This window comes from Rhinolophus sinicus, linkage group LG03 (assembly GCF_036562045.2).
Source record: "Rhinolophus sinicus isolate RSC01 linkage group LG03, ASM3656204v1, whole genome shotgun sequence".
Taxonomy (NCBI): Eukaryota; Metazoa; Chordata; class Mammalia; order Chiroptera; family Rhinolophidae; genus Rhinolophus; species Rhinolophus sinicus.
In genome coordinates, this window is record NC_133753.1 from 21,285,493 (window position 1) to 21,302,611 (window position 17,119).

At 46.4% G+C, this 17,119-nt stretch overlaps 1 protein-coding gene across 38 annotated transcripts in view; it reads right to left on the bottom strand.

The window, feature by feature from the left end:
* NRXN3 (neurexin 3) overlaps nucleotides 1–17,119 on the bottom strand; it is a 1,514,302-nt gene that overhangs the window by 1,443,361 nt on the left and 53,822 nt on the right. For all 38 annotated transcript variants that reach the window (XR_012494580.1, XR_012494579.1, XR_012494578.1 and 35 more), the window contains one exon: nucleotides 523–1,929. Coding sequence is in view for 35 of the 38 variants with exons in the window: in XM_074327136.1 (XP_074183237.1) it covers nucleotides 523–1,231 (709 nt within the window). In the remaining 3 variants the exon portion in view is untranslated. The remainder of the gene's footprint in view (nucleotides 1–522; nucleotides 1,930–17,119) is intronic.

A 17,119-nucleotide genomic window follows, 5' to 3' on the forward strand; every position in this document is an offset into this window, starting at 1 on the left:
CAGGGCTGAGCATGGACCAGCACTTCACCCACCCTAGTCCTTCTTTGCACAGGCATTTGTTCTTTATACTGGGGATTATAAGGAGGAAGTAATGGGAGTTGCCCACGCATCCCCAAGGGTCCGATTCTCAAGGGATGGGTAGGGACAGAGATAACCACTTGGACCATTTCTATCTGATTTCTTGCCCTGTGTTGACCCTGCTCATCTGTGCTGTGGTGGAACCAGCTGAGCTGGGCACAGATTCTGCAATCTACTCATCCAGTCCTTTGAGTACAGCCAAACGTTTGTGTAAGGAGCCCTTGGCTGAGTAGCCAAGATTCTTTTTCTACTGAGATCTGATGTATTTTCCATGGAGAGCAAGCAAAAGACGTGTATCACCTCCTTGGGAAAAGAACCCAATTATCTAACATGCAGCTAAAGATTCGCTTCAGTGTTAGAGCTGGTTTCTATCAGGGGTCTTGGCCTTCACCCTACCCACAGGGAGTGTCTCTACCAACAGATGAATAGGGAAGAAGGCCTTACCTTCCGAGCAGAGCTTGCCACCGTAGCCAGTGGTCGAACAGTCACAGGTGGGGTGGCCATCCAGGAGAAAGCAGATCCCACCATTTTCGCAGGGACGCTCACCACAGGCTCCCTCAGCATCCAACTGGACGCCCTGGCTTCCCAGAAGCCGAGGCTCTGAGTTGCCATACTTGAGATCTAGGATTAATCCCTTGAAGCCGGGCATGGCCTGGACTCCCTCGAGGGTCAGGGCAGAAGGCCGGATGTCTGCAGGGACTCCGCCCAGGAACAAGTCACTGACCACATCCATGTAGGGCCGCTGGGGCTGCAGCTCCCCAGCCTGTCCCTCACCATCCAACACCAGCACCGTACGTAGCTGGTCACGGCTCACCATGAGGAAGTGCCAGCTGCTGTCATCCACCTGTTTGTTGGACAGCATGGTGGCCTCAGCGCAGTCCATGCTGAGGCGGAGCTGCATGCGGCCATCCACCAGGGAGAGGCACAGGAAGTCGCAGACGCCACCGTCGTCCAGGTAGAGGAGCAGCCCCGTGGAGACGTTGGTCTTAAACTGGAAGCTCAGGTCACTGCGCGTGCTAGCATCCCAGCGGAGGTAGCGGGCCCACTGGTTGGGGAGGCCCATGAACTCGAGGCCCAGGCAGAGCCCCAGCAGGGACCCCAGCAGGACACTCACCTTCAGCGTGAAGAACACGGAGTGCACGGGGAAGCTCATCGTGGCGACGGGGACAGAGCCAGGGGGAGCAGCCAGGGAACAGCCCTTGGGGGGATGACCCCCGTTCACAGAGAAGGGAGCAAGGAAGAGGAGACGGGTTGGGGGACAGAGAGCACACAAGAGGAAGAAGGCACACGCACAAATATCAAGAGGGGAGGAAGGAGAAGAGTGAACAAAGCAACCCCAGATGGGCACACGAGGAAGAAATTCACTAAAGAGGAAGAGGGAAAAGACAGGGCAGCAGAAGAGGTGGAAAGTCAGGTGGGGAAAGTGAGGGCCTGGAGTGAGGGGCAAAGTGTCTTTCTCCAAGAAAAGATCTCAGCTATCCATGTGGATCCAGAGGCCTTGATTCAAGGACGAAAATGTACACAGAGGGTGGAAGCCTTCAGCAATGCACTCCTCGCTACGAACCCCAAAACACCCCAGCCAGGGAAGCCGGGAGAGAGCTGGAGTAAGGGGTGCCGCGATGGAGGAGGAGTGAGCAGTGAGCTGAGCCAGGTGACAGGTAGAAACAGGCCAAGGACCAGTCCTGAAGTTCCAGTTCCTAGCAGCAGGGGACTGCGGGGGCAGGGGCAGCCGGAAGCTGCGTGCTCAGGCAGAGCAGGGCCCCAGGCAGAGCGGAAGCAGACTCAGGCTTCATGGTGTGGGCCACAGGCAGTCCTGCCCATAACCTGCTTCCCAGGACTCCAGGGAAAGACCTGTGGGAAGAAGGGCGACAGGGAGAAAGGACAGAAGGAGAGGAAGGTTAGGGCACGTGGCAAGAAAATATTGCATTCCATTTCAAAAACTTTGATGGAGTGCCGATTGTGAGCCAGGTTATTCTAGAGAATTTCCACAGAGCTTGGTGCTTCAAACAAGACGGGGGACCAGGGTTCCTCCAGAGCCATTTCAGGACCCCATGCTCAGCTCCTGATATTGCACTCAGTTTTTCCATATGCAAAAATATCCGAAAACCCCCAAAGCCATATCAACACATTTTTACAATATTCATATTGCAGGGTCACATAGCAAACATTTATTTTTAAGATACTTGCAAGTGCTAACATTTTATACACTCAAATATACACACACATAATATTAACTTATTTACCTGCTAAAAAACATGAAAATGACTGTGGTTTTTCTTGGTGTTTTTTTTTTTTATATTTGTTTTTCAATTTGACAATGCAATGCTTGGGTGCAGATGGTCTTTAATTTTTGAAAGATATATTTATAAAAATCAGTGAAAATAAATTAGAAGGTGCGTAATGAGCAAAATAATCCTCATCGCTTACCAAATGTCTGGGGAGAAGGTCTTACTGAAAAAAATATGCGCTTTAAGGCTTTTAAAAAAAAAAAGGCTGAGTTTGAATCCTAATTCTTGTATGTGAAACTTTAAGCAAATTTCTTAATCTGTTTCAGCTTCTATGTCCTCATTTGTAAAGTAGAGAAAATAATAGCCTCTTTCCAAGGTTGGAGAGAGGATTAAATGAGATCATTTATGGGAAGATCCTACCTTGTTTCCCCGAAAACAAGACCTAGCCGGACAATCAGCTCTATTGTGTCTTTTGGAGCAAAAATTAATATAAGACCTGGTCTTATTTTACTGTAATATAAGACCGGGTATAATATAATGTAATATAATATGATATGATATGATATGATATGATATGATATGATATGATATGATATGATATGATATGATACTGGGTCTTATATTAATTTTTGCTCCAAAAGACGCCTTAGAGCTGATTGTCTGGCTAGGTCTTATTTTCAAGGAAACATGGTAGCATGAGGCTATATACATAGTAGGTGATCAATAAACACTAGGTTCCTTCCTTCCTTTCTTATTTCCAGATAGGATGGTATGAGAAAAGGGGTCGTTGATGTATGTATGATACATATGAGTTTGTGTATGTCTGTGGAGCGGGGACAGTACATTGAAACACAAATACGTTTTTAAAAATTATGAAAACTGCAGAATGGACAACAAATGAGTGGTAAAGGAATGTCACAAACCTAGAATATATTTCAAGTATTTTTTACTGGTTGGAAATGCACCAGCACCCTGTCAAGTGGGTGATCTGGTTTCTGAAGGCAGACTCTGGCCCATCGACCATATTTCCCTGAAAATAAGACCAGGTTTTATATTAATTTTTGCTCCAAAAGACGCATTAGGGCTTATTTTCAGGGAATGTCTTATTTTTTCATGTACAACAATCTACATTTATTCATTTATTCGTGTACAAAAATGTACATTTATTCAAATACAGTCATGTCATCTTCTTCTGGAACATCGTCATAACTCTCCAAACCCCAAATTCCAGCTTGAATTTCTTGCGACTCCATTTCCTGTAGAACCATGGCCCCAATCTCTCATGTCCAGCAATAGAGCTGTCCTTAAATGAGCACTTCTTGTCCGTGTAGCCTGCTTGTAGTGCATTGGCAACACAGCTGGCAGTGATTTTATCCCATGAATTCTTCACCCAAGCCATGACCTCTTGTAGGCTAGGCTTCACAAAGTTTCCACACTGATTTCTCTCTATTCCATTTTCAATGTAGTCATTGATTTCCATGTGCAAATCGTCCTTGAATGGCTTGTTTATTGCAATATCAAGAGTCTGGAGATAGGCAGTCAGTCCTGCGGGAATCATTGTTTGATCTATTCTTCTGTCTGCAAGGAAGTTCATGTCTTTAGCGTGGTGAGTGCTGGCTGAATCCCAGACTAGCAGACCTCTTTGGCCACCTCGCAAAATAAGTGGCAGCATTAAATCAACCCACTTCCTTATAACTGCTTGTGTGCACCGGGCTTTTTCGGTTTCAAGAACATAAATGCCTGAAGCACATTCAACCTTATCTTTCTTGCCTTTAGTGATGATTAGCGGTGGGGCTTTCTTTCCATCCAGACGAATTGCCAAAATACAGGTAACACTTTCATAACCAGTGGAGGGAATGCAGATTGACAAGGCACCCCTCTGATCAACTGTCATTTGAGATCCCTCGCCCATAAACACTGCAGTTTCATCCATAGCAATCATGTTGGAGAGTTGGTATTTAGAAAAGCCAATGCCATCAACAATGGACTTGAATGCAACAGCACGTCTAATAACTTCAGTATCTTGCAGCTTGAACAGTGTTGTCCATTTTCTTAGAGACAGTTCATATGGCTGAAGGAAGCCATGCAGTCAGTGTTGTGAGGCTTTGAATTCTTCTGGGGATATTTCTAACTGTGGAGCCATTGCAAGGGCAAATGCTTGAATATCAGCCCTGCACACAACCAAAGCCTTTGCTCTCCTGTCAGCAATCCATTCACAGATGATGTCTTCCAGCTCAGGAAATAATGGTTGCTGACCTGATCCACACTTGTGCTTCTTAGCATTTCCCTCATCCACCTGTTGACTGAGGTTATCATTTGGATTTCAGATGGGAATTCCTGCCTGTTCTCAGGAATTGTTTTCACTTTCCCATTCCCGAATCCCGAGATATAAACTGTTTTCTGTTCTCCACGATGAATGTTTTCACAAAGTGAGGGCCAATACTACCAACCACCTGGGTTCAAGGAGCCGATTTTTCCGACCAACTTTTCTCGGGATTCAGGAATGGGAAAGCGAAAAAATTCTTGAGAACGGGCGGGAATTCCCGCCTGGAATCCCTAGTTATCATACTCTGCTCTCCATATTCGGACCATTCGGAGATCCAACTTCTTTGCAGAAAGCCATAGGATTCTTGCCCCGGAGTCTTCCACTATTCCTTTCTTGTACTTGACAGAATAGCTCTTTCTTTTTGCACTCATCTTGTCTGGAGGTCAAAATATTATTCCCTTTAAATCTACCATTAAATCACGTGTTAAATGAAGACTTACGAGCCAAGAGTGGAAACAAAAAAGATGACAATTAAAAATGATGGTTCATGAGATTGAACACGGCACCTTGAGCTGAGCTGCCGCTGAGCTCCTGGATGGCTCAGTTGGTTGGAGCGCATCCTCTCAACTACAAGGTTGCCGGTTCGACTCCCGCAAGGGATGGTGGGCTGTGCCCCTTGCAACTAGAAACGGACCTGGAGCTGAGCTGCGCCCTCCACAACTAAGACTGAAAGGACAACAACTTGACTTGGAGAAAAAAAAAAAAAAGAATGATGGTTCACACAAGTGATAAAAAATTGCAGGCACCAAAATTCAGAAAACGTTTCTTTATTTCACACGAGTGGATTAAGTACATCCGTTACAACACACGACGTATTGAATTATGAAGATTCATGTTAGACACAACCATGTCCGTTCGTTATCAAGTGCACACGTTATTCATGCGTTGTGTCTGTACTCCGATTTGTCATTCGGCAATAAGTCTTGAGTTCATCTGTTTACATAGGCATTTGCCTCTCATCCAAAGGCATCTGCTTGGGTATTTACAAATACTTAATTATAATTAACATTATGATTTATTTTAAGTATTAATGTCAATAATATTATTTATTTACATTTAATTATATATTAATATTATTATTTTATAATTCAATATGTCTATCGTGTATTGCAACAGACGTACTAAATGCGTCCATCTGGCTGACGATCTTACCTGGGTTTTATTTTGGGGGTAGAACTTGTATTACGAGCATCCTGAAAAATCATGCTAGGGCTTATTTTCCAATTAGGTCTTATTTAGGGGGAAATACAGTAGCTTTGTGGAGACTCCTTTGTTCACATGAGAGCAATAAGTATAATTTTCAAGAGCTGTGCATGTTGCTGTTACTAATAGGCATATTTGATAATTTACCATGGTCTCTGTCAGACCGTTACCATTCACTATTTGTATGATGATTACAATAGCAAAGCTAGTTATTACCCCTACTTTGAAGAGGAAACTGCCGTTCCTTAACCAGGAACAAACACCTATTTCCACTAAACAAATAAACCCAATCATCAAGAGGCTGAGAATCCATCACAAGGAAAGCCTTGTTCTGTAAACGGTCTTATCCATATAGTGTTTCCCAAAGTGTGGCATGGGCACTTCCAGTGCACAACAGATGCTTAACTGAAACATGGACACGGTGACATGGAGATGCCAGCTCACACCGGCTCACAAGAACCAACTGTTAAAATTTCAGAAATTTTTTGAACTGGTTGGTGTCACTTTGGCAATATGAAATCAACTACCATTTTTCCCCAAAAATAAGACCGAGTCTTATAGTAAGGTTAGCTCCAAAAGACACTTTAGGGCTTATGTTCAGGGGATGTCACCCTGAAAAATCATGCTTGGGCTTATTTTCCAGTTAGGTCTTGTTTTCAGGGAAACACAGTATGCTAGGAGTATTCACACCATGGAAATAGATAAACACCACAAATCAGAGACTTTGGGAAGGTGTGATTAAAGGAAAGTCTTGAAAGGGTGAGGGAATCAGCCATGTAAATATCTGGGAAGAATATTCCAGAAGTAATAGTCCATGCAAAGGCCTTCAGACTGGAACAGGCTGGTATGTTGGAGGCTGGTGCTGCTGGAGTGGAGTAAGTGAAAGACATGAAGCCAGAGTGGGTGTCAGGAGGCTAGGTGATGAGACGTGACCCAATCTCTAAGAATGTGCTCATGGTGTGAGATGAAGTATGCCAACCAAGGCAAAAGGCAACGTCCTGAGGGAGAGAGGAAGCCCTTGTCCTAAAAAGAGGGCTCCTTCCGGCCTCAACAACTGCCACATCTACATATTTCCTTAAATCAAATTGTTGAAAAGGTCCAATTTTGAAAAATGTGCTCAGAGGACAGCTGTTCCCCTATCTCCCCTTCGCAGTCATGCATTGGATTTAGGCAAGGGGGGGAGCAAGGCAGGTGTAAGCTGAAAGAACACGCCTCTCACAAGGGGTATCCCAAGCCTGGAATTACTGATGAGCTGAGAATGTCAAAATTACATGATACATAATGGAGCCAAGAGGTGTGTGAGCCCAGGAGGCTTGGGAAAGTGTTTTCACAGGGACGCTGTGCTGGCTGTGCCACCTCCCTCTCCTGCCCTTGTCCTGCCAGTTTACACAAAGAGTGCACTAGCTGACAGGCAAAGCCCAGGCTCCGATGGCTAAAGCCAATGCGACCCTCAGTCCCACATTCAGATGGAGCCTCCAGTATCAGGGCTGAGCAGGGGCATGGGAGACCCTCTGAATGGACAGTCCCAGAAACTTCCAGACTGCTCTATACTATCAACTCATCTCTGGGCCTCTGAAGGTCACTTATTTGTCTGTATAAATTAAAAGACTTGCTCAAGTCAATCTAACTGTTCATTGAGCTCTGATTCCTTCCAGTCACTGCTGTCTCAAAGCAGCAGCAGCAGAAGGCATTTCGCCCCTGGGGACATCAAAAAGTAGTGGGGACAAGAGTATTTAGAGACACAAAGCCCAGCGATGAAGAGCCCAGGAGGCTTTGGAAGCTCAATGGGGAGCTTTCTGGGGAAGGGCCTGCTTCACCACGGTGCCTAGCACAGGGCCTTGGCATGGAGCGAAAGCTCAGGAAATGTGTAGAAAGAATGGAGAGTGAAAACAGAAGCTGTAGATCAGCCCTGTAGATCATTTGGTTTGTGTTCCATGCAGTGGCCTTACCCTGATTTACACAATAACAATCCTGAGCCCCCACACTTCTCTGGATGCCAATTCAGATGACCCCAAAGGGCAAAGCAGCATAAGGCTAGAGACCTAGGGAAATCTATGAATTAAGAACGAAGCTTCCCAGGAACAATGTCCTGTGAGGAGGATCATGGGAATTCACCCAGCCTGCTCTGGGGTGGCCACTCTGTTCTGCCTGCTGAGCCTCTCCCATCAGATTCACAGTCCTTCCCTCCCATCATTGGAGACACCCAGTACATCGTTGGAGACACCAGCATTCCCCTGCCTGCATTGTGGGGGATCAAAAAGGCGGACTGAAGAAAACCAAGCTTTTTTTTCCCCACAGGTGCCAGGTAGAATCTGATTTCAGAACTGGTAACACCAGAATTGGGTTTATCCAGACTTGATATCCTAGGGTCTGCTCACATTCTCTCCTACAGCCGTTTCATTTATTTCTTGGATTGTGGACATTCCTGTGGCCTCTGGGGGAAATGCCAAAACGACCAAAAGCTAAAGATCACCTCGCATTAAATATCACAGGCCTTGAGCCAACTGTCCAGACATTTATCCTTTAGCCTTCTGGAGCCCTCCAGTGGGCTATGGCAAGGCTCAAGAAATGGGAAAGTGGGAGCCAGGGAGCCTTCCCCACCCGGTCAGCCAATTGCCACCCTCTCTTGAGCCACAGGATGGCCCACGCAGCCTCGGGTGCAAATGGTTTGCCCCAGAGCCTGCATGGAGGGTCTCGGCTGGTGCAGAAACTCAAAAACAGTTATGGGTTATATGGAAATCTAGCGGAAGAAGGAAAGTGAGTGACATTACCTAATTGCCAGCTAATTTACATAATTATTGAACAGCACGCTTTTTTTTGTGGGGTTAACATCTTTGCAAATGTCTCAGTACTGGCTGCTTTGGAGGCTGGGGGGGGGAGGGGGCTCACACAACTATGACATGCGAGCTATTTACCACAGGCATGGCCCCCACTCTCCAGCTCTTTGCTCCCTTGAGACAGACTCGGGAGACAGGCCTGTGTCTAGAACCAGAATAGGTGTTGATGGCCTCATGATGATGCCCCTCATGCCTCGCCCTTGCTGGTGTGCCCCAGTCCCCAGACTGGGCTTGCCAGTTTTTCTTCTAGAACTTCTTAGTAGCTGCCCACTTATGTCCCTCACCAGGACCAGAAAATCTATATAATGGCTCTCTCTGTTCATTTCACCTGTCCCTCTTTCACCGTACCCCCTCATTCCATTTTGAAAGTAAAATGATTTTCACCACCAATCTCAGCCCAGGTCATTCAAATGGGGTTCATCCCAACTCCAGATTCTACAACCCAGTTTAGCCAATTAGCACACTCCAATCTCTTGCCAGTATGATTAATTTAGGGATGGGCCTGTCACCCAAACTGAGTCAAATGAGGGTTAACCTCAGGACTTTTGCTGGAATTATTGGGAGAAGGGCCCTCTCTTCTTACTGTGTTGTCAAACCACTAAAATAAAGTCCAGAGTTCACAATAGATGCCATTATTACTATTCAAGGTGGTCTTGACTAAGAATGAAGACGAAAACAGAGCCAAGAGAAAGATAGAGGCAGATTTCTAGAGATTTTTTATAGCACCTAGATGCAGCCATGCCTGAAGCTCCATCCATTGAGCTTTCCTCAGACTTTCATTACACAAACCAAAAAAAAAAAATTGGTTTTGCTTAAGCAACATTAAGTTGAGTTATGACCAAGAGTCCTGATGATGCACTCATAATACTAGACCTTCAAAAACACTGTCATTGACACATCGACAGAAGCTTTCATCTCACATGACCATCCATACCTAGCAGGACTTCCTATGGCCTGAGACACATGTCAGACATCTCGCCCCCATCACCAATGCTCTACACCCCCACTTGCCTATGTCCTTGACAAAGGCAGAAGGTGTGGGCACACCCTATTCCTAGGTGCTTTGGAGGGGAAGGCAGGCTCGTTCTTGCACAATAGCCTCAGAGATTCACTCCATCCACTACACTGTGGCTCTCCTGATGGTGTAGCATCACACACACTTAATGCAACACCATGGCTCTACTGCAAGGCAGTGAGGCAGGTGAAGGCATGAATTCTCTCCAAGATATGAAAACAGTTCAAGGTAGTGAGGAAAAGTATGGGCTATGGCGTCAGACAGGGCTGCATTTAAACCCAGACTCACTCCTAGAGCTGTGAGCCTTTGTTCATCCAAAAACATGAGAATGATAATACCTATCTCATAGAGTAGTTTTGAGGTTTATTAAATTTTAAAAGGTATAGAAGTACCACTTTTTGGGAAATTTCATGGCAGTAGCTACTAAAGCTGAACATTTTTGCCCCACGCCTCCACAATTTCCCTCCTAGGTATATACCAAAAGAAATGCTTACATATGTCCAACCAAAGACATTCACGACAATGTTTATAACGATGCTATGCCTAATAGCCAAACCCTAGAAAATGTCCAATTGAAGTAGAATGGATAAATAAATCATAGCCTATCATGCAAAATGTGACGTAGCATTGAGAATGACTGGCCTTCATCTCCAGTCAACATCATGGATGAATCTCACAGAAGAGCAAACACTGTATGGGTTTCATTTATATAAGGTGCAAAAAGAGGCAAAATTATTCTATGTTGTTCAATGTCAGAACAGTGGTTACCCTTGGCGGTTACCCTCTAGTTCTTAACCAGAGGAAGGCAAAGAGAATAAAGGTGTTCTTTGCCTTGGTCTGGGAGATGTTGCCCCTTGTGCTCAGTTTGTAAAAATGCACTGGCTGAGCTATACACTTACGATGGGTGTACTTTTCTACATGTACGTTACACTTCAAGTCAAAGCCAGTCTCTTATCTAGGGAAGCATCAGCAAACGTCCCCAGGTTCTACACCCGGGAGCTCACTGTCTCTCTTTCTTCCCAGTCCAGTCCGTAACCCAGCTCTTTCTTTTACAAGTTTTTCGTGTCTAAGAATACCACCCCTCCTTCTGTCTTTTCTTCTTCCCCTGAAATCTGTCGGTCTACTTCTAGTCCTAACATGCCTCAGCCACCAAGCTTACCCTACCCTCAGTTTGCTGTCCCTACACCTTTAGGAAAAGGAAGGGAGACAGCCTCCGAGGACCTCAATTCCATTCTGTCCAAAGGACACAGAGAAAAGGATGCTTGAAACTGATATTGTGCTGAAAAGAGGAAAGAGATAGGGAGAGAAAAGAAGAGGCTTTAAAAAAAATCACAGCAAACTCTCATACTTTTCTTCCTTTAAAACCCAAGTTTTTCCATAAGAACTCAGAAGGAGTCATGTCAGACTAACCTAAATTCCTTTCTTGTCAAGAATACTAATCTCTTATCGTACAGACACACAGGAATTATAATATATGTGGACTTCAGCCAGTCTTCTGAGGAATGTGAAGAGGACAGAACCAAGTTCGTCACTGGCTAAACAATAGCGTTCAAAACATGGTGTGGTGATGAGCCTTCGGGAGGCCGTTCCTGGGGTGACGTCAGGCCCTGTGTCCCATTCCTCATATTCATCAAGAGTCTGGATGGATTACAGAATTGTACACCTGAAATCTATGTAACTTTGCTAACAATTGTCACCCCAATAAACGTTAATTTTAAAAAAAACAGAGAGAGAGAGAGAGAGTTTGGATGGAAAGGGAAGAGCTTGGATGGAACGGGTCATGTCTGTGGATGAACTGAGAGTTCGTGAGCACATGGTATGATCTGTGGGATCCCGAGAGGCCACGGTCAACTTAAACTACAGCCTCGGTCTACCAAGCCCAAAGTGGGTGGAGATAAATGGAAAGCTGTACAACATACCCTCCAAAATAAACAACCCCCAAGGATGGAAGATGCAATTTGCAGCTATATGGTAAACAAGAACTGAGGAATTGGGGCTGGGGGGGAATGAAATTTTAGGCTGTATTAATTAACTAAAATAAAACTTATAGGAAAAGGGAGCTAATCATCTGTGTCAATTTGGTCATCAGATTTTTACTCTTTGAGAGAGGTGTAAGTAAGCTGGAGGATAGTAAATTGAAAGGAAGTCTTTTAGTTAACTTTTTTTTTTTTAAATCATGGAGCACTCATAGTGTAGCTATAAAGACTGAAAAAAAGGAACTCAAATCCTGCAAGGCACTTACATGCTAGTAGAGAGGAAAGACCTGAGCCCAAATAATATAAGAGGGTGACAGGTAGGCTCTGCTAAGTGTGGGTCGTTCTATAGGGCCTGACGTTAGGATAAGTGCCCCTTTCATAGAGGTTAAAGGCATGGGCTCTGGAGCCAGCCCTCCTGGGTTCCAATGCCAGACCCACCACATGCTTCCCGTGTGACCTGTAGCAAGTCACTTATCGTCTCTAGGCCTCAGTTGCGTCATCTGTAAAATGGAAATAATAATAATGAGATACCGTAGTAAGGCACTTAACACAAGGTAAAGCGCTTAAAACAGGGCTCAGCACAGAAGAGTAGCAAGTAAATGTGAGCCACTGCTGCTGCTGACACAGTTGTCCTTAACGTCCTAGCAGCACGGCTGGTGTTGGTCTCACCTGCTCAGGGAGAGTAAGCTGAATGGATGGACAGCTTTTAAACTTCATCCCAATGACACAGACAATGTGAAGAATCATACCTGAGTCTCTTTATATGAGAGACCTTTGGAGGTAGCAGTGTGTTGGGGCTGATGGAGGCAATTCAGCTGCAGCACGAGTGGTATCTTCAGGGAACTGAAGCATTCTTACATTGGAAGAGAGACCCCATGGGGTCTCTATGGCCCTCCAGGAGAAAACCTGTCTCATGAATGGAAGGCCTGGGAAGAGTATGGCTTTATTTTACACGCAGACTACCTCCAGATGAAGTGGGCTTGGCCATCACTAGAGACACCCTTTGGAGTGCTATGTCCAGTACAAAACAGGCCTATATATGGAGTGCACTAGAGTTCAGAAGAACAAGAGATGACTCTGGCCGAGTGTGGTCAGGAAACACTTCTCAGAGGCGAGGGAAACTCCACGGAAATGTGAAAGATGAGTAGGACATAGGTAACTGGAAAAGAGAAGTCTGGTGTGGGGGCAAGACCACTAGACTGGGGGTCAGACCAGGCTCTGTCTTTCCACTAACTCTTGGCCAAGTGACCTTATGGGAAATTCTATCCAATTCTCAGTTCTTCTCTTTTAAATTGGGAGAATAATGAATATACCTTCCAGGATGTTGTGAACGTCCAAGGAGGTAAAAGGCTGCAAGCATAAGGTAATAACCATGCCTGTTTCCATAAATGGCAATCCTTTAAGGTAGATATCAAAAGCAACCCTCATGGCATTAGTCTCTTCCCTCCTGTCACTTCTACTCCATCCCCAAGGGAGCCCTGAGTTGCGTAGCGGGCAAAAAACAACAACAACAAACTCTTCCCTGCAGACCACAGGACTCAGGCCTTGCAATCTCCCCAGCATCGCGGGTGCAGCAAGGAACCCAAGAAGCTGTGGTCATTCACCATTCAGCTTCCTCCCTTCTCTCCCCTCCCAGCCAGCAGGCCTCCCAAACCCGGAGTTCCAAGCCACGGGTTGGGAAGCCATCTGGCTGCTGGGAAAGTTAATAATTTATAATGAAGATAATCACCCTTCAAGATCCTTGCCTCTTGGGACCATTAACAAAGGTTTCAATTGAAAGTCCATGAGTTCTTTACATGAGGGGACAGGGAGCAGGGGCGAGGGGAGGGCTGGAGGGAGAGAGGAAACAGGGAAGCGAAAGGGAGGGTAAAATCAACTAGCTGCTCAGCCGATGTTCGCCTCTAAAGGAGGTAGGGGGAGAGGAAAATTATCCAGTCTAAAGAAGACAATCTTATCCAGCTTTCGCAGCACCAGCCCAGCAAGAGTGCAATTTACGGGTCTTTTCTCCCAGCCAACTCTCTCTACACAAAGAAAAAAATCAAATACATGCAAGAGATGGGGGAGAGAGACGCAGACAAGAGAAATAAGCCTGCCCAGCAATCATGTCTGAGGCTGCGGGATGGCTCTCTCTGTTCTCTTTCCAGGGCACAGTAAGGCCCCCACTGGGCTAATTATTCCCATTACTTGACAAATTCTCCATTAACGAAACAAGTGGTGCCAGAGCTGGCAGGGGGAGAGCAAAAAGGAATGGCAGAGGCCCTGGACAGACTCAAAATGTGCAGACCCCACACCAGACAGCCCCCAGGTTTACCACAGGGCCAATGTGGGACCTGACACAGCCCCATCTGTGGGGTACACCTTGGAGGTGTGAGGTGCCGAACATGGCTCCTGCCATGCAACGTGATGGCTGAGAGTGGAGCACACAAGGGCAGGAAGCAGAGACAGGGAACATTGTCTCTAGGAAGGATTGCAGTGGGGGTGAGGGCTGAGCCTGGGGGTCCGGGGCCGACAAAGGGCAGCCCCTAAAAAGGGGGAAGTGCTGATGAGTGTGCTCAGAACTAAGGCCAATGACCGTGTGGTCCGCCCATGATTTTGGAAAGCCACTGGTAAGGCTGTCATGCCTTCCTTCCAGCACACACACCTTACAACAGCAGCAGCAGCAGCCACAGCAAGCACGCAAGCTTACTTACTCTGTGCGAGGCACAGCTCCAAGTGTGTTACCCCTGAAGTCATTGAATCTTTACAGAAATGCTATGAAGTAGTACCTATCATTATCCCTATTGTACAGATGAGTAAATTGAGGTTCCCAAGAGATTAAAAAATTTTCCCAAACTTACACACAGCTTAGTAAGAGGCAGAGTTAGGTCTGGCTCCAGTCCATGCCACTCCCCACCCCACCCCCCACAATCTGCCATCTCTCCTTGCCCACCCTCAGGCTCCCCAGGGCTCCCTGACTCTTTAGCAGGATACCCCAGACTTGCCCCAGTACCCCAAGACCTCATAAGGGAGAACTTTGGCTACACTCTGATCAATTCAACTACACCAGTGTTGCTCTCTCTCTCCCCTGAACTGCATACCAGCATTCTAACAGGTCTCCCTGTGTCCACCCTTGCCCCTTATGGAATATTTTCTACACAGCAGTCAGACTGACCTTTTAAAAGGGAAGTGATCCCTCCCTTATTCAAAACCATCCCATGACTTCTCTAACACTCAGAATGAAATCCAAACCCTCCCTGTGGTCCACAAGGTCTGTGGTCCACATAGTCTGGCCCTGGCCACCTCTTCAACTCACCTACTACTTCTCATCTCTCTGCTCACTGGGCCCCAAACATGCCACCCCCTTGGTGTTTTCAGAACTCACTAAGGGCAGTTCAACCTCAGAAACTCTGCACTTGCTGTTCCCACTGCCTGGAATGCCCTTCCCCAAACCTCATGTTCCACATCTTCTCCTCCACGTCTCCGGGTCTCCCCTCCAGGATCTCCTCTATCTAAAAGAGCTTTCTGGGACCAGTCAGCACTCTCTAGTCTTCTTTCCTTCCATACTTTGTGGAGAAACTGTGTCCTTCCATATCTCCCCAGCCTGTCTGTTGCCTAGCAACTGAGAGCAAGAGATGCAGGTACTGCCACCAAACAGCCAAACTCAAGAAGTTACCACCTGGGAGAGGGAGGGGGCCAGAGGAAAGGGATCTACATTAGAAAAGTCCTTTGGTCAGATAAGCACCCCCATTAGTAGCTGAGGGAGGCTGGGCAGGGCACAGTGACCCAAGGATCACACCTGTTGCAACACCCCAAGATCCCCACTGACCATTGGCCCAACTGCCAACCCCTACAGAGTAAACACTGTTACCAACCCTCATACTCTGTCCTGCAGAAAGACATGAACAAGTGAGATGAAAAGAGAAGAAAGGAAGATGGTGGCAAGGAGAAGGCACAGCTAGGGGGCGCTCTTGGGACTCTCCGAGACCAAGGCAAGTATTAGCAGCTTAGGACCTCTGAAGAAAGGTGGGTGCAGTGCCTGGCACAGAGTCCATCAGTCATAGATAAACGTTTGCTCACTAGACTGGGGTGAGAAAACAGATGGAAGTTTGAAAAACTCAAGTGAAAGAATTCTGAGTCAAATCATTGCAGCACAGTTCTAGAATTCCATTCCTGACAGTATAACAAACATAGCTACCTCCATGAAGATAAAGAATATCACAGAGGGTGAAGACAGTGAGGGTCACCAGGTTCAAATCCCTCATTCTATAGATGAGGGAGAAAGCAAGGACCCCAGAGACAGTCAAGCAAGTATCCAAGATCACACAATTGGGTGGTGGCAGAGGTCACAGTAGGCCCCAGGACTGGGACCCTTGACCAGGGATCTTTCCATAAGAACAGTGGATTTCCTTGTTTTAGGCTACCAGGACCCTTATTCCCACACCCAAAAAAATAGTGCACCAAACCCCAAAATGTGACAGTTAAAAGCAGAACTGTTCTGTAGAAGTGGGAGGTGAAACCCCACTTCCCTCTACCTTGACTTCTACAGCAGTTCTCCAGATTTCACCATCAAACCCTCTGGAGTCCCAGTTTCAAAGCCTCTGCACCACACCAACCTCAACATGTAAGGGGCTATCCCTACCATCTCCTACTTTCCCCTCAAAAAGCCACAGAGGAACTGGCAGTTTATATGTTTTCTTGAACAGATTGGCCTTTTCATTCATACTGGCTCAGGATGGAGTCTTATAACCTGTGCATCGTTCACAGGTCCCAGCATCAGTCGATATTCACACAGGGCCACAGTCCTCGAGTTTAGCACCCTCAGCATGAAATGGGGTTGCCCATATTTGTTCTAAGCTTCTCTCCAGTAAATTTCAAGAGGTGTCCCTGCCCCCAGGTTCTGATATTCTGGGATTTAGTTGAGAGCTAGACAAACCTGGATTCTTAGCCCCGCTCCCCCACTGAGGAGCTATGTCACTTTGGGCAATTACTTAATCCCTCTGAACCTCAGAGTTCTCATTTGTAAAACGGGAGTGGTGATACTGCTACCTACAGCAAAGATTTGTTGGGAGGATTCGGGGGGCATGAGGGGACACGGCGCGATGCATGGGAAGCCCCCAGCACAGAGACTGGTCCACAGGAAGCATACAGTAAATGTTAGCCAGTACCATCATCATCACTGCTGCTTCTGTTCACTTATTCACAGCGCGGTTTTAGCGATCCCTCCCATAATGCTGTGCGGTAGTTTGACAGTATGAATTCACCCTTCCCTGTCTCCACAGCCTCTGCCATCTGACTCCACGGTGCCCGGCCTGTGACACCAAGCTCAGACATGGGATTTGCTTTGCCCAAATGGGATGTTAGCAAAATGACACGAGCAGAGGCTTGGAAACCACTTTTACATTTTCTTCTTCCTCAGTCTGGCTCCTCTGCCATGAGAACACACCTGAGCTTGCCTCCTAGAGAGCGAGACATGTAGC